Source organism: Osmia lignaria, chromosome 5, assembly GCF_051020975.1.
Source record: "Osmia lignaria lignaria isolate PbOS001 chromosome 5, iyOsmLign1, whole genome shotgun sequence".
Taxonomy (NCBI): Eukaryota; Metazoa; Arthropoda; class Insecta; order Hymenoptera; family Megachilidae; genus Osmia; species Osmia lignaria.
Genome location: NC_135036.1, coordinates 6018086 through 6043472, shown reverse-complemented (window position 1 = coordinate 6043472; position 25387 = coordinate 6018086). Strand labels below are relative to the sequence as shown.

At 35.0% G+C, this 25387-nt stretch overlaps 2 protein-coding genes across 5 annotated transcripts in view; one reads left to right on the top strand and one right to left on the bottom strand.

The window, feature by feature from the left end:
* The window catches only part of LOC117607901 (uncharacterized), a 36850-nt gene extending 14436 nt beyond the window's left edge, over nt 1–22414 (bottom strand). Inside the window, exons 1-5 of one of the 4 annotated variants that reach the window (XM_034332137.2) lie at nt 22137–22414; nt 8645–9321; nt 8205–8339; nt 7791–8141; nt 6931–7667 (exon numbers count right to left, since the gene is read on the bottom strand). In XM_034332137.2, coding sequence (XP_034188028.2) covers nt 6931–7084 — 154 coding nt within the window. In that variant the 5' untranslated portion in view covers nt 7085–7667; nt 7791–8141; nt 8205–8339; nt 8645–9321; nt 22137–22414. Of the gene's footprint in view, nt 1–266; nt 2662–6930; nt 8142–8204; nt 8340–8644; nt 9322–22136 lie in introns of those variants that run through there. The other 3 variants (XM_076688389.1, XM_034332136.2, XM_034332139.2) reach the window with 3 other exon arrangements.
* The window catches only part of Ror (tyrosine-protein kinase transmembrane receptor Ror), a 228172-nt gene that overhangs the window by 66596 nt on the left and 136189 nt on the right, over nt 1–25387 (top strand). The gene's annotated exons all lie outside the window — the stretch shown is intronic.

Below are 25387 nucleotides of genomic sequence, written 5' to 3'. Positions count from 1 at the left end.
AGAAAATTGTTACCCCTTTGAATTTTTATTTAAATCGTTAAAGTGATAGTGCTTATCTATTTTATTTCTGGGTGATAGATGATGTACACTCGTGATCAAAGGGTTCCCTAGGGATCTCAGATTTCCCTATATTATCATTTTCCCTATGGAAGCCCAATTTGATTGCTAAGAAAATGAATGAACGAAACTGTTGAATTTCACAGGCGATGACAATCTATATTTCAGGAATCAGTTGAGAAATCCCTGAGGGAGGGTAGAAAACATACCACGTCCGTCTTCCCCTCTTCGTCCCCTTTCTCTTCTCTGCATCGTGTACGTCTCTCTCTGTCCATCTCTCCATTCCAAACGACTAGTTCTTCCCCCCTCTCGCTTTTGGCGGCCAGTGAATTATAATTCTGGCTTCGAGCAAACTCACGACTCCTGATTTACGTCTGACAAACGTGCGGATCCCGCGCGAGCTGACGGAGTCATTCCGAGGAGAGTCATCAAATAATCATAGTCAGCGTTCTGTCAACAAATAAGGCCTCGCCCGTGGCACACCTGAACGTCATCCTGAATGGTTCCGAGAATGAAACGCGAGGAATATTCGAAAAACCGATGGGTCATTCGGTTTTTCCCTCGCGTTGGAAGGGAGACTTGGCCACCTTGTGACACCGCCGTCCTTGATCTACATTTCTAGATCCATTTGATCCATAAATCCCTTGGTATCTCGATCGAGGGCGACCCTTCTCCCCTCTTTATTCGATTCGTTGGATTGTTTCTTGATTTGTTTGGAAATTTGGAGAATGTGACTTCTTTGAATATTTGAAAATTTGGAGAACTTGAATTCTTTGAATATTTAGAAATTTGGAGAAGGTGACTTCTTTAAATATTTGAAAATTTGGAGAACTTGATTTCTTTGAATATTTGAAAAATTTGGAGAAGGTGACTTTTTTAAATATTTGGAAATATGGAGGAGTTGACTTCTTTGAATAATGAAAAATTCGGAGAATGTGACTTCTTTAAATATTTGGAAATATGGAGGAGTTGACTTCTTTGAAAATTTGAAAATTTGGAGTTGACTTCTTTGAATATTTTAAAATTTGGAGAACTTGATTTCTTTGAATATTTGAAAATTTGGAGAAGGTGACTTTTTTAAATATTTGGAAATATGGAGGAGTTGACTTCTTTGAATAATGAAAAATTCGGAGAATGTGACTTCTTTAAATATTTGGAAATATGGAGGAGTTGACTTCTTTGAAAATTTGAAAATTTGGAGTTGACTTCTTTGAATATTTAAAAATTTGGAGAACTTGATTTCTTTGAATATTTAAAAATTTGGAGAATGTGACTTCTTTAAATATTTGGAAATATGGAGGAGTTGACTTCTTTGATATTTGGAAATATGGAGGAGTTGACTTCTTTGAATAATTAAAAATTTGGAGAATGTGACTTCTTTAAATATTCGGAATTATCAAGGAGTTGACTTCTTTGAATAATTGAAAATTTGGAGAAGTTCACTTTTTAAAAAAATTTCTCCAATTTCTAAAATTCGAGATCCAAACTCTCTGTTAATCTGTTCATTAATAGACGATCATTAATCTCTTTTCGAAGTAACGAAATGATCGGTTTGTAAATCGTTCGAATCATTCAAACATCACATTCCTAACGTTACATCGTGTGTATCCTGTTGCTGGACATTGTTTCGAGACAGAAATAACGCACTCGTGGCCAATGATAAATGTCTGCTACAGCTTACGAACTGTCAGCTCAGTTACGACTTTCAATAAACCACCTTTGCATTTCAATTAAACTCATGATCAAAGTAATCTATTGGTATCATTATCAAAACACTTGAATGTCTTTTCACAAAATTTAAGTTTCATTGATAAATATTTTCAATTTATAAATATCATCCAGTGAAGTCATTTTACACTTAATACACCCAGAAGAAAAAATCAAATACAATTAAAAAATTAAAAAATTGTTAATTATCAACACTGATTTCATTTTACCCTCCAATTGAGGATAAATTTATTCCTCTTTAAAACATCACAAATTCTTCATCAAATTTAATCTCTTCAATTTTCACCCTTTTTTTTATTTTTTATTTTCTTGGATGCACTTAATTTTTATGCACAAAAGTATCTCACTGACACCGAAACGTTTAAGATCGATCAGCTGGTAATGAAAGTGTCGATGGTTTCTCGTATCCCAGAATTAAGTGATCGAGCATGGTGTCCCATGCTTATGGAAAAATATGAGTTTCCGTGAAAAGAGGCCGGCATGCTGACCGTTTTGAGTCGCCGGAGAAAACTAGTTCGCGGATTGGGTACATCGGTGCCGAAAGCCTGGCAGCCCTCTCCTTTCGGAACGGTTTCTTTCTCGCTCACGGGCGCTACTATTTAAATCTTTTGTAGTAGCTGCTCCGTGGCGTGTTGGATCAGCCTCGAGGGAGATTCTTTCGTCACGTGTCGACGGAAATGGATGATGGAGGATCCATGGTGTTACGCAGCTTCCAGGCTCGTCCTGGGGTGCTTTCGATTCTTAACCCTTTTCTTTGCAGTCCTATATTAAATTCGATTCGATATTCCATTTTCTTTCTTTGCTTGACTCAATATTCCATTTTTTGTTTCTTCGTTTCATTCAATATTCTATTTTGACTTTGAATTTTATGGCCACTGATTAATGTTTCATTTAAGGGATATTAATTATCTTTATAAATGCAAATTTTAACGACATAGGGTAACGTATATAGTTATTGACCGTCTTTTTCCTTAAAAAAGTAGAAAATATAATATAACACGTTCCTTATATACAAGAAAGTAATATAAAATACAAAATTAGATTAGAATTGTGGCTCTCTCCCTGGTCCGCCATAAGGTCTCGGGGGTCTCTCCCTGGTCCGCCGTCCAATATTTTTTATTTTCTTAGGAAAAGAGTCAACAATTGTATATATTACCCTAGAATAATTATTTATATTATAAAAAGGTAGATGATTATTTAAAATCAAGTGTGTTTTGCACCTTTACTAGCCGTTCAAGTGATAAAGGTCAATATGCTGACTGGCACAGTAGAAAAGGCTATATGTAGTCAGACACCTTGTAATTACAATTCAAGCCTTTCTACTTGTTCTATACATATAATTAATATGATATTAATTATATTATTTAAAATTTTATTTCATAACTGTATTTAAACTTTCTGTGTTTTATTTATCATCAATTTTTTACTCTTTTGAATTGAAGGAAATTCTTCCAGGGAAACAGATTTCCTCTACTTTGTATGAATCATTATTTTCCATGAATTTTCTTCGTGTGTCATCTTTCCATAAAAAGAAACTATTACATCTTCTCTGTATTTTTTTATTTTCTTCATTTTTCAAACTTTCAATAATTGTTATCCCCTGATATTTAATACTAATATTCGTCTTTTGTTTCGAACGGTAGCCTAATAATTTTCATTTCATTCACTTGAAAGTGCCCCAAGTTTATATTCCAGAATTCTTCTCTTTAATTTAATTTAATTTAATTTAATTTAATTGTTTAAGGTCGCATATTTTTCTATTTTCTTCATTTTTCAAACTTTCAATAATTATTTTCTTCTGATATTTAATACTAATATTCGTCTTCTGTTTCGAAAGGTAGCCTAATAATTTTTATTTCATCCACTTGAAAGTACCCCAAGTTTATATTCCTCAAATCTTCTCTTTAATTTAATTTAATTTAATTTAATTGTTTAAGGTCACATATTTTTCTATTTTCTTCATTTTTCAAACTTTCAATAATTATTTTCTTCTGATATTTAATATTAATATTCGTCTTCTGTTTCGAAAGGTACCCTAATAATTTTCATTTCATTCACTTGAAAGTGCCCCAAGTTTCGAGTTTCATAAAGAAAACCGAGAAAACAGCGATGTTTTCACACGTGTCAGAAAGCATACGGAAGGAATGAAAAATGATGTTGTTCGGCGATCGCTGACAAATCCGTTGATTAGAAACGCGTGTCTTCGTCGCGGTTCGGTGTAATCTGTCAAGCGTCTTGAAAAGCGCCTGAAAATAAGCCAGCATGACGCACGGGGCGTCTGGATTTCGTGTGACGTCGTGAAAACAGGCCCCATCGAAATCGAGGGATCGATACAGGTAGAAATAGCTTGAACAAGAGGCTCCAGACTTGCCAGCAACATTTTCAAATCGACGCTCCCTCGAAATTAAACGTTCTTCAGAGAATTTTCCTCTCTGAAGGAATTTCATTTTCAATTTATTTTTACTTCGAGGGATTCAGAAAATGGGTAGTTAATTTTAAGATTTGTTGATCCCTGCCTCCCCTAATTCACTGTTTTCCTAATGAAAGCCTGATTTGATCATGAGAAATATCCGAACGAACAAGGAAAGGTGTATATTGTTCTAAATTTTTCAGCGGGAAATGCCAATTTTTTACATTTTCAATGCTGTTACCGTCATGGGTAATTGCTTATTTTTCAATCGAGGAAACTTTCGATTGATAGAATGAAATTATGCAAACTCCAAAAATATCCCTGGTATCGACGAAGAAATAAAGAATATTTTAACATTGATCCCTGACATTGAGGGTGATTCTTCGAAACAAAGATTCAAAGAATCACAGCTATCAGAAGCTGAAAATCTGACGTAAAATTCGTAGAGAAATTATAAGAAACATTTATGTTAGTGAATTAGGTGTTTTTGCAACTGGGCTTTCGTTTATTTAGATTCTTAAGCCGTTTTAATAGCATTGCCTGGGGTTTAATGATTTATGTAATAATCAAGGCCTACTGATGCGCCTAAATGATAATATATTGTACTGATAATAATTTCTGATCAACGAGAAAGCAAATTGCAACAAAGTCTATACTCTAAATCTACTTCATTGATTTTTAAGGTTGATTAATTGTTGTTGAAAGTAACCAGATGTTAAGAGTGCACTGGAATATTTATGTCTCGGTGAATAATTCAAATTTTGAGGTAGAAAACACGGTGATAAATAATAGCTTGGAAATTATTTAGTAGAGATAGCGTCAGATATGCTTTATAGTTTTAGTATAAAGCGATGGAAATATTTCAAATTTATTCAAAAATTTATGAACCTTAATTCTTATACCTCATAAAATTTTAATTTAACATTGAATTATTATTAAATATTATTATTTTATTAATAAAACATGGAAGATTTGAAATTGCAAATTTTATAAGCTATAATTAACCCTTCGACGGCGGACCATGGAGAAAGCCTTAATTTTATTTTCTAAATTTTACACTGTTCCGTAATATGAAACTTTTTCGATTCAATTTTAAGTTAATATTCTTGCATATATTTTGTAAGTTTTGGGGTCACGATTGACCCAGGCTCCGCTGTTCAAGGGTTAAATGATGCAACCAAGAACAATGACTATCCGGAGCAACCGCTTTAAATTGTTTCTTCTACCATAATACATCAATTTCTGGAAAGTCAACATTTCAATTGGCGATGAAATTTGTTTTCATTTTCGGAACACATTTCCACGAGCTCTTTGAGATACCGTATAGAAACGACATCTGGGTATTCTAGAGCTTTTTGGAGAACAAATGATCCGTAGGCGGGAACTGTTGCCAAAACAAAGCTTTTCTTGGCACGACAGGTAAACAGATTTTCTGAAAATTGTTGACCTTTCGAGTTTCCTCATTCATATATTGTCTTATACTTTTCTAGAAATTCGTAGACCTAACAATATTTTGAATCAGATCACGATTTTTTACATTTCAGAATTTTGAAAAAATTATAAAATTAAAATTAATTTTGTTCAACTTAATCAGTCTAAATATTCTGATAATTATTTGTTAAGTTTCTAAGCCTTCTTATTTATTTTGCAATTTTTTTTTCAATAACTTAAATATAAATTGCGATATGATTCATAGCTAACTCGAATCTGCACCTTCGATTTGATATAATTTTTAACTCACAACCGTCCAGAAAATTCTGTTCTTATTATTAGCATCTCACGAGCGTTCTCTATTTATAAAAGAATATATTTCATACACCGTAGACGCTATCTGATCCATCATTTCTACGCTTCCAAATATCTGGCCCACTCGTACAAAAATCGCCGCTAATATTGCTTACATAATCATTCCCTCTACACACATATATCAATCAAAAGTGTGTACACAATTCATAAAATGTACTCCCCTCAACAACTGAACATTTATCCTACAGTTTCATAAATCATTTTAAAATTCCATTTAAATTTGAACACTCTACTCATCGATCTATTCTTTGCTCCAAATAATATCGATACACTTACCATAATTAAAGTCTCCAAATTAATTTCTAGAGATTTTTATAAATTCACCGCTTTTCATTCAGTCTGCACTATTTTAAAACGTTTCACTGCTTCATCCTTCTCGAAATTTTATTATCACAATCTTTTTTTAATGGGTACCGCACCGAATTAAACTAGGGATTTTTTTCCCGTTAAATCGTACGCGATTAGCACTAGGTATCGAGGAAAGAAGTTGGAAAAGTTATGGAACCTCTGGAACCTCGACAGATGCCGGTCGAACAGAAAGTTTGGCCAAGTTTCCAAAATAGTTTGCAGCGGATTCGACGCACGAACCTAGTGAACACCGGTGTCTATTTCTAGCGGGGAATTACTGGCAGCGTGCAGGCTCGCCACGTTCCTCCGAGGAAAGTCCCTAGTTACTAATATACTTTAATTTCTCCAGGATGGCTATATGGATAGTTGTACCATTTGGAATATTTTTTACACTCTTTGCAGGCATTTTATATAGCCTTTTTAATAGATTATATATTGTTCATTTTTTAAATTTTTAATAAAAATATTGTGGTTATTGATTGAATTAAAGTAACAGAAAAGATTTTCTAAAATAATGGAAAATTTCAGAAAATGTTTCTACAGCTTTTGATATGATTCCTGTTTGAGAAAAGGATATTTACCTTGTTCCACTTCAGCGTTGATATTAATTGTCCTCAACCTGAGCTCCTCGTTCTCGTAGATCATCCCCCTCGACGACTTCCGGTCGAGTTTCCTATTCGGTTTCACACTCACGTCCCTGCGTCTGGTTCTCAACATTCCAGCTCCCGCCATCATTTTTATTAATTTACAATCTCACCGCGATCACAAAAACACACTTGAGTATATTACAATGTTCGAAAGTAGCGATCGCAAATTTCTGACATAATTAGAAGTTCCAATTAAAATTCACTGTTCTTGCAGTTCACGAACTTCTTAAATTGAACACTAACAAAATTGTACTAGGAAACTAAATTGCTTTTGGAAATTTTTTAATCTAGATTTATTAATTAATTTATTTTATGAGATTTGTACTATTAATTAATAACGATTGATTATTTAATTAGTGAAACATTTAATAATTTTCTACACTTTTTTTTTCTTAAATCTCTGCTTTATCGATCTGAGATATATTTCTTATCTTTTATTTTGCAATTAGAGTTTTGTTCTTCGATTTTCTTCGGATTTTCGAATTGTTACTTCTTCTTTAATGGTTTCTCGGAGACTTTGTAAATCACTGTCGCGTCTCTTTCCTTCCTTGGATTTTGCACCGATTCCTCTTTAGCTTTTTGCTTTCCTTCTTAAAGTGCTTCCGAAGTTTCCACTGGTTCTACCTTTCCTTTTTTTCTCTTGTTACAACCTTCTCTACGATATTTTTCTCCTGTTGGATTTTTTTAAATTAAATTTCTTCTGGATCCTTCCCAGATTCTACGCTTCCCTTCTTAAACTTTTATACTGTTTCTATTGTTTCCTTTTTCCCTCCAACTCTCTAAATTTTTCTTACCTCCCTCTGCAACTTTCCTTCTCTTTTGCAAGCTTTTCATGCAATCTTTTCCTCAGCATCCGTTCTGATAATTCTGTTAGTATCCAGTTTTCAATTTCACACCTGTAGTTGCTGAATTTTTAATTTTATATTTTTCAAAATTCCCTTTTTCAAAATGTCTGTCAATTTAATTTTTCTTTTATAAATTTATATATAAAACTTTGTTCCCTATGAAAAGTACTGAATGCTGCTTCCTTTGTTTCTTATATTTCTTCAGATTATCTTCTATTAAAATTTTCTGCAATTTTCCAGCTTTTCCAACTTTCTTCACAAACTTCTTTCCCTTCTATGGGTCTTACAACTCTGTTTATCCTAAAAGTATTATTATTATTAGTATATCCCCTTGTTTCTTAAAATTTAACTATTAACACTTACCTAAACTTTAAATTTCATTTATAAGAAAAAAATATGTCTGTGGCTCTGCTCCTTTTTTATTTGATACTTTTCCAAATTTCCTTTTTTCTTCTTCACAAACTTTGTATTCCAAAGTTCCTCCAAATTGGTTTAACTCTAAAAAGAGAAAAGATTGAAATCACATTAAAAAAGAATTATTCTTAATTATTTCTTTCTCAATATATAAAAATTTAAATCAAAGGATTTTATACAATCTAATTGGTGAATTTGATGCAAAAACGAGGCAGCTCCAATTTTATAGAAATTGAAATTTAATTATATATTTAAGAAAAGAATATTTAAACAGTTTTCTTCAATTCCTGTGAAATTAATAAAAATGGAACTGCCTAGTTCTTGCATTTAATTCTTTAATTAATAGATATGGGTCACGATTGTTCCATTTTTTAATTTTTCAAACTCACCACAAGTTCCAAATGAAATTTCCTAGAACAGCTCTGAATCAGATTCAGAATAGCTGAATGATTTCATAAGATATCCGAAGCCAGGAGAATTGTTTGAATGAAAGCGACAACGAGTTGTGCAACCGGGCCTGGTGCATCCACGTTGCACCCGAAGGAATTTCCATCGGTCGTTCATTTATCACACGGTTCTCCACCGACGCAATTTGCGTGGCCATTATTCAACCGTTTATCAGCGTTTTCAAGCGTTTTCTCTCCCACCCTTTCCTGTCCACCGTTGTCCTTCTGTATTTCTTTCAATTTATCCGCGATCTTCCGCCGCGGGCTAGCCCGCTTCCGGTCTACCTCTCCCTTCGATTTCTCTGGATTTATTCGCACCAGTGATCCGAATTTATCGCCGACGAATTTTTTCACGTTCCTGGCCATCCCATCACGCGTCCAAGGTGTTTTTCCATGGTATCTCGGACATTTTCACTGAATTTCTGCGAATTTCTCCGCTATCCTCTCAATGAGAAGTGTCTTTTAATTAAATTTTTCTACTCTATCGATGGATCTTCATAAATTATTGTTATTTTCTTCTATTTCAAAAAAATGTCCTCGAATTTTTCATTTCTTTAGGAACCGAAATTATGGTTTGAATTCCATAAAGTGATTTTCAAATTTCTTTGATGCTCCTTCTTCTGAAACAAAAAGAAATAGATCAATATCAATTATTTTCAAAATAAATTATCTCGAAATTACATCAAGTGAAAATTTTGCAATATCTCAACACCCTTAAAATCTCTAAAACCCCGAGAAATTAATGCACGATTAATTATTTTTAAAATAACTTATTTCAATATTACATCAAATGAAAATTTTGCAATATCTCCTTTAAAAAGTAGTAAATAATAATTATTTAAAAACCAGTCTCAGCATAGCAATAAACTCTCCTAAAATCTCTAAAATCCTAGATATTAATGCACGATCAATTATTTTAAAAATAAATTATCTCAAAATTAATCGAATTAAAATTTTGCAATATCTCATTTAAAAAGCAGTAATTAATGATCATCTAAAAACCAGTCTTAGCACAGCAATAAAATCTCAAAAATCCCAGAAATCAAGGATATTGAAGTCAGGGGTTTGAAAATTTCAGCGAACTCGTAGCGACAGTAAAGTAAGCAGCAAACCGAGGTTACCAAATAAGAGCTCAAAGGGTAGCGACCGAAATTGAAATTTCCCTGGTAAGGACGTGGGTTCTCTGTAAACGCGAGGAGAAACGAGCATCAGCGTTTGCGGTGGTGCATAGTCTCAAAAATTCGTGGGTGGAAAATCCGGGTCGTACGCGAGTTCGTCTTGGTTTTGAAGCGTTCCCCCTCCCCCCTCGGGGGACGGTCGATTAAAGCGTTCGCCAGCGGGCCGATTCACCCCTCGCGTAACGTGTCGCGCACCCCCGCCACGACGATGCAGCTGCACGGTTGCCCGGCTGATGTACATGGAATAGGAAAACATTCACGCTGGAAAGCGGCGGTGGAACGTAAATCTATGCTTTGAACAGCGTTTCTGCTCGTCTCTTTTTACCGTGCACGGTACACAGAGTCTGAGAAGTGACATCAAAGAGGAACGCGTGGCCTGGAGAGAGAGGAACAGAGGGAGAGAAAGTAGAGGTGGGGGGAATAAGGGAGGAGGATGAAAGCACAGGTGCATATCGTCGTTCGTTTGTGGGATACGCTGCTTTTTCGGCCTGTCACAGAGAGATTGACGGGGAACGTTGCTTCTGGAAGAGGAGAAAGGTTAATGGGAAAGAGGGACGAAGAAAGGTGGAGAGAAAAGGGAATAGCGAAGAAGGGTTGAAAGGATAGAGGAGACTGGTAAAAACAAATTGCCTGAAGAAAATAGACTTTCTCGAGGATGATGGATAAAAATTAATAAAATCCTGAGGGTAGTTTACAGGAGGGTGAATCAAAAGACGTAAGGAAGGGAGGCACCGAAGAGGAGTGATTTAAATAGGGAAGAATTAAAAGAAGAAGTGTTCTTCACCTATGGAGGGGAAGTTGAATCCAGAGAAAAGAGGGTCAGAGACTAAAGAGATTAAGCTGCGGAATCCTAGAAAAGGGGAGCTGAAAGAAACGCATGGATTAAGAGAGGGAGGATGAATGAAGAGGGATTAACAGTGAGAGATTTGAAAGGAGACACTAGGACACAAAGATGCAAACAGAGGGACAGAAGGGAGAAAAGAATGAGCTCGAAAAAGATGATTCTGAGAGCAGAATGGAGGTAAAAAGGAAATGAACAAAAGATGAAGATTATTAAGTCGTAAAAGAGAGTCTTATAATCTATTATAAAATAGATGGAAAGAACTTTGAATTAATATTGGAAATTTAAATCATTCTATCTCAATTTTAATGGTCACATTCATATTTACTACAGCAGTATCTTATAGCGGACCATGGAGAGAGCTCGAAGTTTAATTTAATATTTTATTTCATATTATCTTCAATTTATAAATTTTTAGGCAATAGAAGTTCTACTTCCTAATTGCAATTATAACGTGTCTGATTGTACACGAATATTTTCACTGTGTCAATGAACGTGTTGATCCTTTGGTCGGCGAATCATGAAGAGAGTCTTCCATTTTCTAAATTTTCTTCTAAACTGTTCTTCTAAAAATTATTAGTGAATATCGTGATAGGGAAGGTCTGATATTTTTAACCCTCGGAGAGAGCCTCAATTTTAATTTAATTTTTCCAGTATATGAACCTCTTTCCTCTAAAAATTATACATTTAACTTTAGATTAATATCTTCATAAATATCTTATAAATTTGGGTCACGATCGATCCAACCTTCGCTATCAAAGGGTTAATTATTTTGATCAAAGTTCATTAAAAAATGTTCAATTAAAACTTTTACATCAATTCTATTTGTTTTAATGAAAAATAAAATTCTGTTATTATTACCAATAAAGAAAGTTATCACAGTAATACAAGAAAATAGAGAAATTCTTTTTTAATTAAAAAAAAATTCTACATTGTCATTATAATAAGCGGTACTCGTTTTATTCAGGAAGAAACGTATCGAGCGGGTAATCAGAAGGAGTTTTCTTCTCTTTATTTTTCAATTCACCGTAGGGAAAGTTTTGCCGTTGTTTGAAACGAGATTCCACGGTTTCCCGAAATATTCGCGACCGTAATCACGTTCATTTGAACACGGATGCATTTTAATGCCACTAACGAGAGAGGAACTCAATTCGAAAAGTTGTCCGCGTTGTCGAGCAAAAACTTAGCTCTCGTTAAGTGTCGTGCATTAGCGTGACACTTATCAGAGAACGGGACGGGGTCTTTTAAGGTACACAAGCTGAGAAGGATAACGGGACGGGGGATTAAGGAGAAGGAATGTCTCTTCTCCCGACGTTTGCTGCGAGGAAACTTGGAGGATTCTTGGAAGCTTGGATATAAATGGTTTGATGAATATAGTTTGGGAAAGACGAAGCTAGAAATAACAATTAAACGCTTGAATTGATTAAGCTGATGATTATTTTGACAGAACTTCATTCCTTAATTATTTTTTATTTTTTTATTATTTTATTATATAAATAGAATAACAATTTTTCTACAATGTTCTGTGATTAATAATTTTACATGAGAAATGAAAATTTATTGTTTCAAACGAGGAAATATATTTCTATCGTGCCAATACCTCGATTCGAAATCATGGTGGATTAAATTTAGAAACAATTTCTTAGCCAAACAATGCAATAAATCGCAGGATTCACTTGTAAATAAGAAGTCACAGGTGAAAAATCACAGAACACCGAAGGAAAACGTGCCAGATTAAACAATGAAGTGTGAAATCACGAAGGAACCATTCGTTTTCAGACGTATTATTAAAGATATTAAATTTTCCATGTTATAACTCCTACAGTTCAATCATTTGGAATTAAACCAAACTATATAATCTGAATAAAAAATCTTTGCAATTCAGCAGAATAACATAGGTGGGGCGTTTAAGACCTCAATCACTAAAATATTTTCTAGGAAGAAGGTATTCATTATTTTAACTTGAAAAAATTCCTAGATAATCTTCGAAAATCATTTTAACATTTTTCATAGCTAATTTTAGTGAAATAAAATATTGAATATGAAAAAAAAAATTGAAAAACCTAGAAAAATCGAAAAAATTAGTTTTCACACAAAAATTCATAATTTTTTAAAATTTTCATATAAAAAGCTAAAATTTTAACTGGACACTCTTGAGATTGAACATTTTAAGGGACGAATTTTAGTCAAACATGAAAAAACCTGAATTATCTGGGGTCGTCTCATACCCTACAGTGCCCTAAGGGCAACTAAGGGTTAAATTAAAAAAATTTTGAAATAAATTATTAATAATTTACGAAGATACATTATTGCAAGTATTTGATACATCATTTAGTGCTAATAGGAATTGAAATGATGCAAGGAAGCAACGTTGACAATTCAGAATGGTATTGCAGGCGGAAAACATCGTATTTAGCCAGCTGGCGCGATTTTAACGATTTCCGGTTGCGAGTTCGATACGCATTCTGATGGCCGTATGTTACGTGCGATCGGTTCGACGACGTAAAGCAGACGAGTCGTTATGATGGAATTACACGACCTTCCTTTCTAACCGATTATTTCATCCTCTTTCGCTTCGTTCGAGTTTGTTGATCGCTTCGAGTATAGCTCGTACCATTCGAAAACCTTGAGGCGTTTTATCAATACGAACTGAAAGGAAAATTTTGATTCCAGGGGATGTGCTTTTCATTCACTGCAAATTCTCTATTTCATATGCTATGAATTTTAATAACTTCACCATAATAAGGTGCTAAAATTTCTAAATAAATTAATTAGAAATATTGGTAAATTTTAGAAATTCAGTGTTATATCATTTTTCTTTAAATGTATTTCTAAGATACAAATTTTAATAACTTCACCATAACAAGGTGCTAAAGTTTTTAAATAATGACTTAAATTAATTAGAAATTTTGGAGAATTTTAGAAATTCAGTATTATATTGCTTTGCTTCAAATATACTTCTAAGATAAACATTTTAATAACTTTACCATAACAAGGTGCTAAAGTTTTTAAATAATGTCATAAATTAATTAGAAATTTTGGTAAATTTCAGAAATTCAGTATTATATTACTTTGCTTCAAATATATTTCTATGATAGAAATTTTAATAACTTCACCATAGTAAGATGCTAAAATTTTAAAATAAATTAATTAGAAATATTGGTAAATTTTAAAAATTCAGTGTTATATCATTTTTCTTCAAAGGTATTTCTAAAATCAAAATTTTAATAACTTCCCAATAACAAGGTACACAATTTTTTAAATAATGTAAATTAATTATAAATTTGAAAAAAAAATTTTATGAATCCAGTATTATACAATTTTCCTTCAAATATATCTCTAAGATTAAAATTTAAAAAAAAATTAGGTAACGAAGAATTAACACATTGACTGCCACAGTAGAAAAAGCCATATATAGTCAGACATATTAAACCTGTAATTATCAAAGGTATAATCAGTTAATTTTCATCAGTAAAATTTTAAATCAGTACCTTACATTATTAATATAATACCAAATTTATTTAAACTTTTCTTTTACTATTTTCATTTCTTTTTACTAATTATTGAATTGTAAAAAATGCGAGATATCGGTGACCACCAATAAATGTGTTAACTTTAACAATGTTGCAAAACCGCTACTCCAAAAGGGGATGTTTTTCGAGCCACCGAACATTCCGTGTTCTCCAAAAGCTCGTATCCCTGGAGGATTTGCGAAACGAGCGAAAGGTCGGGGCCGGGTTCGATCTCCAGGGTCGTTTGGCAAAGTCGAAATCAGCGGGGCATGCGGATCTAAAACGCAAAAGCGGAAAGTGTCGGTTGTCGTTGTGCGGCAGGTTGGTTGGCCGGTGTTGCGCGACCGCATGTAAATCATCCGCAACCGGATCGAAACCACGTGTACCCGCACTTCCGCGCGCACTTACGCGGAACGACGCGGATGCACACGTTAACGTGACGCGGGTAAACGTCGTCGACACGTGTCGCGCGAGTAATCCATGGGTTGTCGTTACCTCGACCGTGTCGCAAATGCACCGTCATCGGCACCCGCACTCGCGCTCACTCTCGCTCTATGCACTCGATCGAGCCGGGGGATTCACTGGTTCCCGTGTATCCGCCCGAACACGCCGCGCGAGAGTCAATTTTTCCGAGCGTTTCAGCGCTGACATGGTTTTTCTCCAATCGCGCAAAAGTGGATTGCGAACATTTTTGGAAATACATACTTCTTTTGAAATCGAAAATTGATAACAAGGGTGGGAAGAAATTTGTTTTATTTTGGGGGAATTTGGAGAATAAAATAAAGTGGAAAGGGTAGGATAGGGTAATGTATACAATTGTTGATAGCGGTAATTGTAACCGCGGACCATGGAGAGAGCCCTAAGATTATTCGAGTGAATGAAAATATTTTTTGTCCGAAAAATGATTTGTTATTTCGTGCATTGTTCCAAACGTTTACTTCAAATAATTTTGCGAAATTTGGTAAAAATTATAGGGTAATGTATACAGTTAACCCTTTTCCTAAAGAAGTAAGAATTACAATATACAGAATTTCTTCAATTTTGGATGGCGGACCATGGAGAGAGACCAAGACTATTCGAGTAAAAAATGATTCATTATTTCATGTAACGCAAAGTTCCAATGTTTACTTCAAATAATTTTGCAAAATTTAGTAAAAATTATAGGGTAATGTATACAGTTAACCCTTTTCCTAAAAAAGTAAGAAATACAATATAAAAGAATTTCTTCAATTTTCGACGGCGGACCATGGAGAGAGCCCCAATTTTAATATAATCTTATATTTCATATTATTTTCTTTTATGCAAGAAACTCATTATATTATATTTCCTACTTTTTTAAGAAAAAGGATCAACCGTAACTATATACGTTACTTTATTTCAGAATAGAATAACATTTCTGTAGATTGTTGTTCTCCATTGTTCCTATCGACAATGAAATTATTTAGCAAACAAAATTCCTGCCACACGCTTCTTCCGAGTTGTTTGAAATTCACTTTGTCCGCCAGTGTACCGCAATCCCCCGTCTACCCAGTACAATCAATTCAATTTCCCTCTGCACAAACTTACCCGCGCCCCCCCCGGCCGCGGTAACAAGCTTTCCCATTTCATCCTCAAAGATCCCGTACAACAATGAGCCGAGAAAAATGAAACAAAAGGCGCGGAGAAACCGAGAGAACTTCTCTGTACCGTCGAATCCTACGATGCTTTCTTCTCAACAATAAAATAAATCACGCCTGCTACCCTCTCGATTTTATTCCCGACGAACGGCAGATGGGGGAGGGGGTTGGTTCGCGAGACGCGCAGACACCGCGAACTTTGTCTTCGCGATTTCGACTCGAGGCTAATTGAATTCGATCGAAAATACTCGCCTAATTGCAGCGTCAAGCTGCCCACCCCCTCTCGCCGTCGCCGCTTCTACCCCTATGGAAAGTGGGACTGAACTTTCCAGTTTATGGAACTGAATCTTAAGTGGTCGACCCTCCAATTTAAACTTGGGTTATCGTTCTGTCCTCGAAAGCGGGTTACCATCCCCTAAATCACGCGGCACGTGAATCTCACCCCCCTCCCCCTCCCCTCTTCTCTTACAACCGGCTCGGAAGCGGCCGGGAAAACTGTCGCGGGATAAATTGGCCCGAGGAGTTTTTCCGACGAGCAGGACGATTATGGAGTTTTGAGAGACGCGGACGTGATTCATGGGACGCGTGAAATTGGAAGGGTGTGAACCGAGGGCGAGCTCTTGACCCAATGGGTGACTCGCCGGCAAGGAAATTCGGGACGGTCATGGAAAAGCTTGAGAATCGAAAGGGAAAAGTGGAAATTGAAAGTTTGCGGCTTGCCAATGCGATGGGGTTCGATTTAAAATGTTCAAATGCTAAGGGTGCAATTTTTTTTTTATTGTGTCTGAATTGTTTTCTAATTTTTGTCTCTCTTTTTTGTTTCAGGTGAATTTATTTAATTTATTACCATCGAGCTGCCTGTTCATCATTTACCAGACTCTTCAGTACTGTGAGTTTATTCATTTTCATTTTATTTCTTTTTTATAAGGAATGATTACGAACTTAGAAATTCGAAAAATTACGAAACTTAGTGAGTATGTAGGGGATGTTCTCCTAATTAAAACACACCAGGGTTGTTTTGGCTGCCCGTTTTTGATCCAAGGGAGTGAAAATGGCCCTAAAAATTTACATTGTTTTACGTTCTTTTTTTTCTTTTTCTACGGAACCGTTAGAAATATCGAAGAACTTCATAAGCAAAACTTGTTCCTTTTAATGTACAGCATTTTTTTATGTGGAAACATTTTTATTTGTAACTTTTTATAATTGTTTAATCAATCTTTTGCTTCGACACCAAAAAATATTATATATTAACACATTATCCACCGACTATAAATAAAATAGGTACGCATTATCACCTTATAATTAACGATAATTAAATATTAATAGGTGTAACCTTTATTTTCATTTTCCTCTTAATTGAAGAACATCTAACTTTCAATATTTGAACAGAATTATATGTGAAATTGTAATAATCAGAAGGTTATCAATTAATGAATTTTTTTTCTCCTTATAATTAACAATAATTAAATATTAAAAGGTGTAACTTTTCTTTTCAATTTCCTCTTAATTGAAAAACATCTAACTTTCAATATTTCAACAGAATTATATGTGAATTTGTAATAATCAGAAGGTTATTAATTAATTAATTTTCTTCCTCCTTATAATTAACAATAATTAAATATTAAAAGGTGTAACTTATCTTTTCAATTTCCTCTTAATTGAAGAACATCTAACTTTCAATATTTCAACAGAATTATATGTGAATTTATAATAATCAAAAAATTATTAATTGATTTTTCTTCAACAATCGATACTGTCAAAAACCCTATTAATAGGCTTTCAATAGATAAAGTATTAATACGAACAACTTCCGTTCATGAAGTTCTTCGATATTTCTAATGGTTCCGGAGAAAAAGAAAATTTTTAAAATCTTCATTTTCTTTTTTTAGCTACTCGGTATTTTTAAATTTTACAAGTAGAACGAAGAAATTCACGAAATGTTAAAACTTCTTATTTTTTGTAATTTTATTCCACGTGTCGAGTTATAAGCACCTCGCCATATACAAGATCCGTTTCAACGCCGGAATTAAAAGCAAGCAGAATAAATTTCTCATCAACAGTTCGCGATTAACGCTGCTTTCTTTATTCGAAAATTCGTCGGGATGAAAGTTTGATCGATCTTCCGCAAACGAGTCTCCTTCCTTTTCGACAAGTTCTCGGTTCAGCACCGAAATAGCGTCGCGGCGCCGTTTGAAAATCTAACATCAATCATACCGTTCGTTTACGAGCGACGTTTCATCTCTTGATACTCAAAAACGTGAGAAATTATTACATTTCAAAATGTATATCTTTCGAATCATTCAACTTTAAGTACTTCAGATCTCTCTTTTTATAACACTCTTGAAAAATCTTTAACGAAAATTTGTTAAAATAAGCAAAGTAACGAACAGGAAGGATCGCGTAAACTCTCCGAAACTCCGCAGGATCGGGGCTCACAAATTTTCATCCCCTTCCCGGCCGGCCTCCTCAATTAGCCTTGTCAAAAACACGCGTCGAAGCTTTCCCAACGAGGCGGGCGGGTTCGCATGGCTGACAAGGAAAATGAAATTTCCCAGTGGCGAGGGAAGGAAAACGGAAAAACACCGAGGGCCGACGGAATTGCGTCCGAGAAATGAGGCCCGCGGTAACAGACATCCCTCGTCGTTCTATATTTCAAGGGGTGCAGCCATGTTTCGACTGGTCAGAACTCGGCGAAGTCATTTCGAGGCTGTTCCAGTGCAATAAAAAGGGGGGTTGGTAATAAAGGCCAGTGGCGCGGTTAACTGAGGGAGGAAAAAAACGAAAGAATCTGTTTTTTCGCCGTGGGTGCAATGGAACGTCTCCATGGTCCGCGCTCGAGCGGCGGGACAGTTGACGAATACGCGTGCAATTTGATCTAGCGTTTCCTTTTTCGCGACAATGTTTTCTACCAGAGGGATTCATCATCGAAGTTGGTGCTCTTGAAATTGCTTCCCCCCTCCCCCTCTTTTTCTTTAGTTTAAATGAGAGTCTGGACAGGAAGAAGTCCTGGCTTTATTAAACCGAGTCCTTTTTGCCGGATGTTCAGTGGTGTTTGTGGTGTTACTTTCGTAGTTGATGAAGAAGGAGCGATTAATTTACTGGATAAAATTTTCTTCTAATATTAAGTAATGTTTATAGGACTTTTGTTTATAATTGAGAAAGGCGATGGGGTTGGTTTCTGAAGTTAAACTTTTATTTATTAATTTTCTTGTTTCTGGTTTTCTTGAAATGATTGACCAGGGCTTTTTCAACCTAATTTCACAATTAGACTTCTAATTTGCATGTTTTTTTTCCATACAAAAATTGAGAATAATCGAGGAGGGTGCAATTAGGCTTGTAATCCCTTTTTGCATTTATTTTCTCAATTACTGCTCTATTCAGCACAATCTACTTAACTCCCTATTTGCTAATTAATACTTTTTTCTTCCAATTATTCGCGGTAATTAATGGATACAGTACACCGTGTTCATGACACGTGTTTTCCTTTTTAGTTTAATCTTTACTGATACTTATACCGAGGAAACTAAAAAGCAGAACTTATTTTCGCGTTTCTGAAGTTAATTTTCTTTTGTTTGTTGACATTAAAACTGTTTTTAATGGTTGGAAAATAGGACTGTTTATTATCTTGTTTTAATAAAAGGCTTTAATAAAGCAAAACATGGCACGATGATTATTTTCATTTCAATGTAGCTGAAAATTTACGAGGGAGTAGTATATTGTTTTTTAAAATTTGAAAATCGCGTCTCAAGTAAGGATCGATGGGTGATTAATTTTTTTGAAAGTGCATTTCTTTTATTTTTCAATTTAATTTTTCCCTTTCTATCTTAATTTAAAATTTTTCAAAATTGTTCCTTCAGCAATTTAAAGCCAGAAACCTAAACCTACGTTTCGACAGGTCTGTTTGGTCCGATATTGGAAAAGATAATAAAACTTGTCTACTTTTCCCACGGTTTTACGAGAAAGAAACGAGCGAAGGGGGAGAAAAATGTGAACGCTCGATGTATCCCCGAAAATTGGAAAACAAATTTCCAAAGGAAAATTGCATTCTTTGTGAATGAAACGAAAGGGAAGACGTATGTGCATTCCTAAAGCCACACCATTCGTAATCCAAACAGCTGGGTATTAATAGGCAGAAAAGAAAACAGTGAAAATTTTCAGCGACCGATGTCTGACAATCGTCGAACAGCTGACACGCGGTCAGTCTGAAAATAAATTTTTTCTTCTTGCGGATTTTTGCTTTACTTCCAAGCCAATGTATTATTTTATCAACCGATTATCCATTTAAAAAAATCGTATAATAATTACAAATATAAACAAAATATTTAAACAGATTTTCTTAAAAATTGATTAATTTTATTCATTATTTTAATAGAAATTAAAATCAATTTATATTTTTGAAAAGATTCGTAATTTTTCTTCTTTCAAGTTTCTTTTCTGAAAACTTAGATACTTTGATGGGTTATAAATATTATTCTTCTTTGATTAACAAGTTAAAAGCTGAGCTTGTTCAAATATACATTCTTTCATGTCTTCGAACCTCGCTTTTAAATCAGTCTAAAAATTACATAATTTATTACCTACAGAGTATTCCGTATATATTTAAAGTAAATTACTTCCTGGAGGAAACTTATTCAATTTCTGAAAAATGGTTGGAGAAACCATTACTTCCATTACTTCAAATTACCTAAATATTTATAAAGTAGTTGGTTTCTGAAATTTGTCTTCTATTTAAAAATTGAATCATTCTACAGATTATTAACCTTTTGATGATTCTACAATTTTTAGAAGTATCTACTTACGTTGAAAATATTTGTGCTTTGAATAAGAATTTTTAAAAACAAGTTCAGAATGATTTTGGAGATAAAACTTGGTCGTGGCACAATTTTTACACTCACTGTCTTTCTGTCCCGGCTGTCAATCTCTATAACGAGTTGAATCTCGATCGTTCCGCGTCGTAAATACGAACCATATGATTGCCTGCCGTCTCTGAATCATCGTCGCAGAAAATATCCTCGGCCCAAAGGAACCGCGTCCGTGTTTTCCACCTTTGGAAGAACCGACTACCATCGATCAGTATCTTCTCAATTTCTCTCCTTCTTCGTAAGAATTTTTCACTCGAACGATCGTAAAGAAAACTTCATTCGCGTGTGTTAACTTCAGAAGAGTAACTTCGAATTTTCCATCTTTACAATTTCTTGAAATTTTCTACCTTCTTCTTAAGAATTTTCTGCTCGAACCACCATAAAGAAAACTTTATTCGCGTCTGTTAACTTTCGTTTTTTCACCTTTAAATTTTAAGAAATTTTCCACCTTTATAAAAATTTTTCATTGAACTTAGTTCAACTAAGTTTCAACTAAGATTGTCCACAATTTCCCGAAATTTTCCACCTTCATAAGAATTTTCCACTCGAACCACCATAAAGAAAATTTCATTCAAATTTCGAATTTTCTACTTTTCAAATTTCCCGAAATTTTGCGTGTTAACTTTAGAAGGTCAACTTTGGATTTTCCACCTTCACAATTTCCCAAAATTTTCCACCTTTTCCCGAGCATTTTCCACTCTAATCACCACAAAGAAAACTTCACTTGCGCATGTTAACTCCGGATTTCCCACCTTCACGATTTTCCCAAATTTTCCACCTTCATAAGAATTTTCCACTCAAACCACCATTAGAAAAAAAATTGTTTCGCGTGTTAATTTCAGAAGGTTAACTTCGCATTTTCCACCTTCCCAATTTCCCCAAATTTTCCACCTACATAAGAATTTTCCACTCAAATCCTCACAAAAGAAAACTCGATTCTCACATGTTAATTTCAGAATTTTCTGAAATTTTCCACCTTCATAAAATTTTCCACTAGAAACACCACAAGAAAAAGCTCGTGTAAAGAGTAACGAAGACCTGGTGGATGAAAAGAGAAAGGGTTGCACCAGGGAAAGCCGGTGTTTCCTTCCTGAGTAACGCGACAAGACGGTCGTCACACGCGACACACATTCACCGAATGACAAAAGAAAGAAATGGAAGGTGAAGAAAAAAGAACGAATGAACCAACAACAATGCCTTTTTCATCCTTCTTTTACTAGCACCTCACTAACGACTGGGGGCACGCTGGCCAACCTTTTCGCTCGTTTTTTTTTTATCTCTCCACGGGTTGTTCCCTCGTCGAACACCCGTCCCACCCACTGCTCCACTCTCCACGTCCCTCTTCTAACCCCTTTTTCTTTTTAGACCGTTGTTTCTTTTTCACGCTGGCACAGGAAGGCAGGAAGCTTCTTCGCGCTCGACGTACCTTTTTCTTTCTCACCGGCACGAGCCCTTTTTCTCTCCCTCCTCTTCCTCCTCTTCCTCCTGTCTCCGTTGGCTTTCCTTTTCCTCGCGGCCACGGCCGTGCGGAATTCGAACCAGGGTTCGATTTGGCGGCACCCGGTTTGAGCTGGTCGGCATAACTGCGTTCGAGTAGACCACTCGCTCCCGGACTTGTGGCCTCTCTCCTTTTCCATCGTTCCTTCCTCGCCTCCACACAAAATAGTCTTCTTCGTCGCTCTTCCCTCTCTTTTCCTCGCGTTACACGAGCCTTCTCTATCTTGGCCGCGTTCAAAGCTCCGTGCCTGTCGGCCAGCGCTGGCTTCGAGACGCCTCGCGTCTCCGAGCGTCTCGGTGCTCCTTAAAAGAACTTGGGCGTTCGAATCTTCAAAAATTTCAAGTTAAGTAGATTGCATCTGATGGGAAGGAGAAAGTTGCTCGCAGACAGGTGGATTTTAGAATTTTTAGAAAATTTAGTTTTGAAATGATTGAAATTTTAGTGAAATGGCGAGACATTTTAGGTGCTATTTGGAAACTCGAATAGTACATCTGTTACCTCCAATTTTACAAATGGGAAAAGTTGTATAAAGCAAAAGCTACTCCATCATCAGCTGTCTTCCTTATAATTCTAGATACCTGATGTAACATCAGAATGCATTCAGTTTTGCCGAAATAAAAGGGGAATGTAATACTACGTTCAACGATATTTAACTTTTATAGAGCAACAGGTGCTTTATCATCAGCTGTCATTCTTACAATTTGAGAAATTTTTGTTAGACAGGACGTTAGAGGCTTTTTATTTAATTTTTCTGAAATGGGAAATATAATATTAATCTTAGGAAGAGCGGGATTTATTTCTAATGCTATTTTTAGTGATATTTTTACTAAATTAAAATCACTTCTTCAGTGCTAATTTTGAAGGCATTAGGGATAATAAATTATTTTTTAAACAATTTTTCAATTGTTGATTTTCTTTAGTCTTGCTAGGATTAGATAATAACCATTCTACTTCATAATTACAGTTATTACTTGTCTGACTATATATGGATATTTTCACTGTGCCACTGAAAGTGTTAGCCCTTAAACGGCGGACCATGGGGAGAGCCTCAATTTCCCTGGAAATGATTATTTTTTCAATAAAACTTTTGATGAGAATTAATTATTGTTTAACAATTTCTTAGATGAAAAGAATAAAGTATTTTTCAATTGGTGATCCTTCCTTTAGTCTTTCTAGAATTAAATAATAGCCACTCTACTTCATAATTACAATTGAAACGTGTCTGACTATATATGTATATTTTCACTGTGACACTGATTATATTAACCCTTATACGACGGACCATGGAGAGAGCCCCAATATTAATTTCCCTAGAAATGATTACCCTCTAAAAATTATTCTTCCAAAATATGAAACTCTTTCATTTAAAAAGAATACATTTAATTCTAGGTCAATATTCTTGTTTTATAAATTTAAATCTCGATTCACCCAGACAGCTGTTCAAGGGTTAAATAACATTTTACTACGCGACGGTTCAATAAACGTTTATCATAAAAGAAAACGCGGTATCACGTCAACATAAAACACATTTATATCCACTTGCAACATAAAATCTTTTTAAACCCCCGAATCCGAGTGTTGAAGTATTTTTCACTGGCAATTGAATTAGTCCCATCGCTATCTTCACCCTGATCTTTTCCTCGGTGTCTGGCCTTGTTCTTCTCACAGGGACGTTTTCCCTCCTCCAACACCTTCCCCTCGTTTCGTTTTTCTCTTTCGTAAACATTTCACGTTGGTGGATCCCGATTTTCTCCTCCACTTTTTCTTTCACCCCTCTCCGTCGTTGTTTCTCCCCACCCATCACGCGATTTGCTCTTTCTCTTTCAGTCACCCATCCCGGCCACCCCTCTTCCCTTGGAGCACGCATTCGTACACGTAGCGTGCTATCTCACCGATCTAAAATTACCCCAGAAACGAAGAACGGACGCGAATTACGTTGTCCCTCTTCAGCTCGTGATCCACTCTCTCTCTTGCACGCGCGAGTTTCCCTATCAGGTGGATGATCGCTTCGGAAGGTCGACGTTTCGATTTTTCATCGCAACCTTGATGATAGTTAAACGATCTAGAGAAACGTCGTTTTTCTCATTGCTGATTTTGGGACAGGAAGGTTAACCTACTTGTGGAGCTATTTAAGTGACACGTGGGTCAATTTTGGACTAACGCCGGTTCCTTGAGGATTAGAGAGGGACGGTCTTAGATAATCTAGCGAGTCTTTGATGGTGGCGGGTGAATGAAAAGAAATGGATTTTGTTCGATCTGGCAGGTGGAACAGTTGTCGATCTTTTTAGGTTTTGAGATTTTTTTTTATTTTGTTAATCTGGTAGTCATCACCGGAATCACTGGGTCAATAGTTAATCCTTTAACTGCGGGTACTTTTAGCACAGCCGATCGCTCTAATTTTAAATTATACTACTGAAGTGATATTCTAATTTAAAGGATTTTTTTTTTATTGTATTTATTTTATTTTTATTTTAATATATAAACCACAGCCGCTATTTGATATTAGTAAGTGGTTTATATAAAACACACCCACAGTTAAAGGGTTAATTCAACACATTACTAAAAATATAATAATTTCAGTAATTTTCAAACGTGTTATCAGTAACTAATATCATAAATTATAAAATAGTACATTTTCAGCTTAGAATATATCTTTTATTTAACAAAAAATTTTCTACTTAGAACACCGATTATTTAGATAATTTGATAAGTCTTTGATGCTGGCATGTGAATGAAGAGAGAAATGGATTTTGTTTCATCTGGCAGGTGGAACAACTGAGGTTAATCTTTTTAGGCTTTGTGATTTTTTTTTATTTTGTTAACTTGGTAGCCATCACCGGAATCATTGGATCAATAATTAATCTAACACGTTACCAAAAATGTGATTATTTAATTTTTCATTTTAAACCTTCAGTGATTTTCAAAGGTGTTATTTGTAATTAACATAAACAATTATAAGGTAATAAATTTTCAGCTTAGAATATACCTTTTATTTATCATAAAATTTCCTGTTGAAAGTTTTCCACTTAGGAGAACACGGTATAGTAAAAGCTGATAAATTGAATAAGGAGGTGTGTAATATATTAATTAAGAGGCAATAACGTGGCAATTTAGTTCTCTAAGGGGTGATTTTCCAACTAAAAGTGTCGTAAATGTAGCGGTCAAGTTACGGTTAAGGT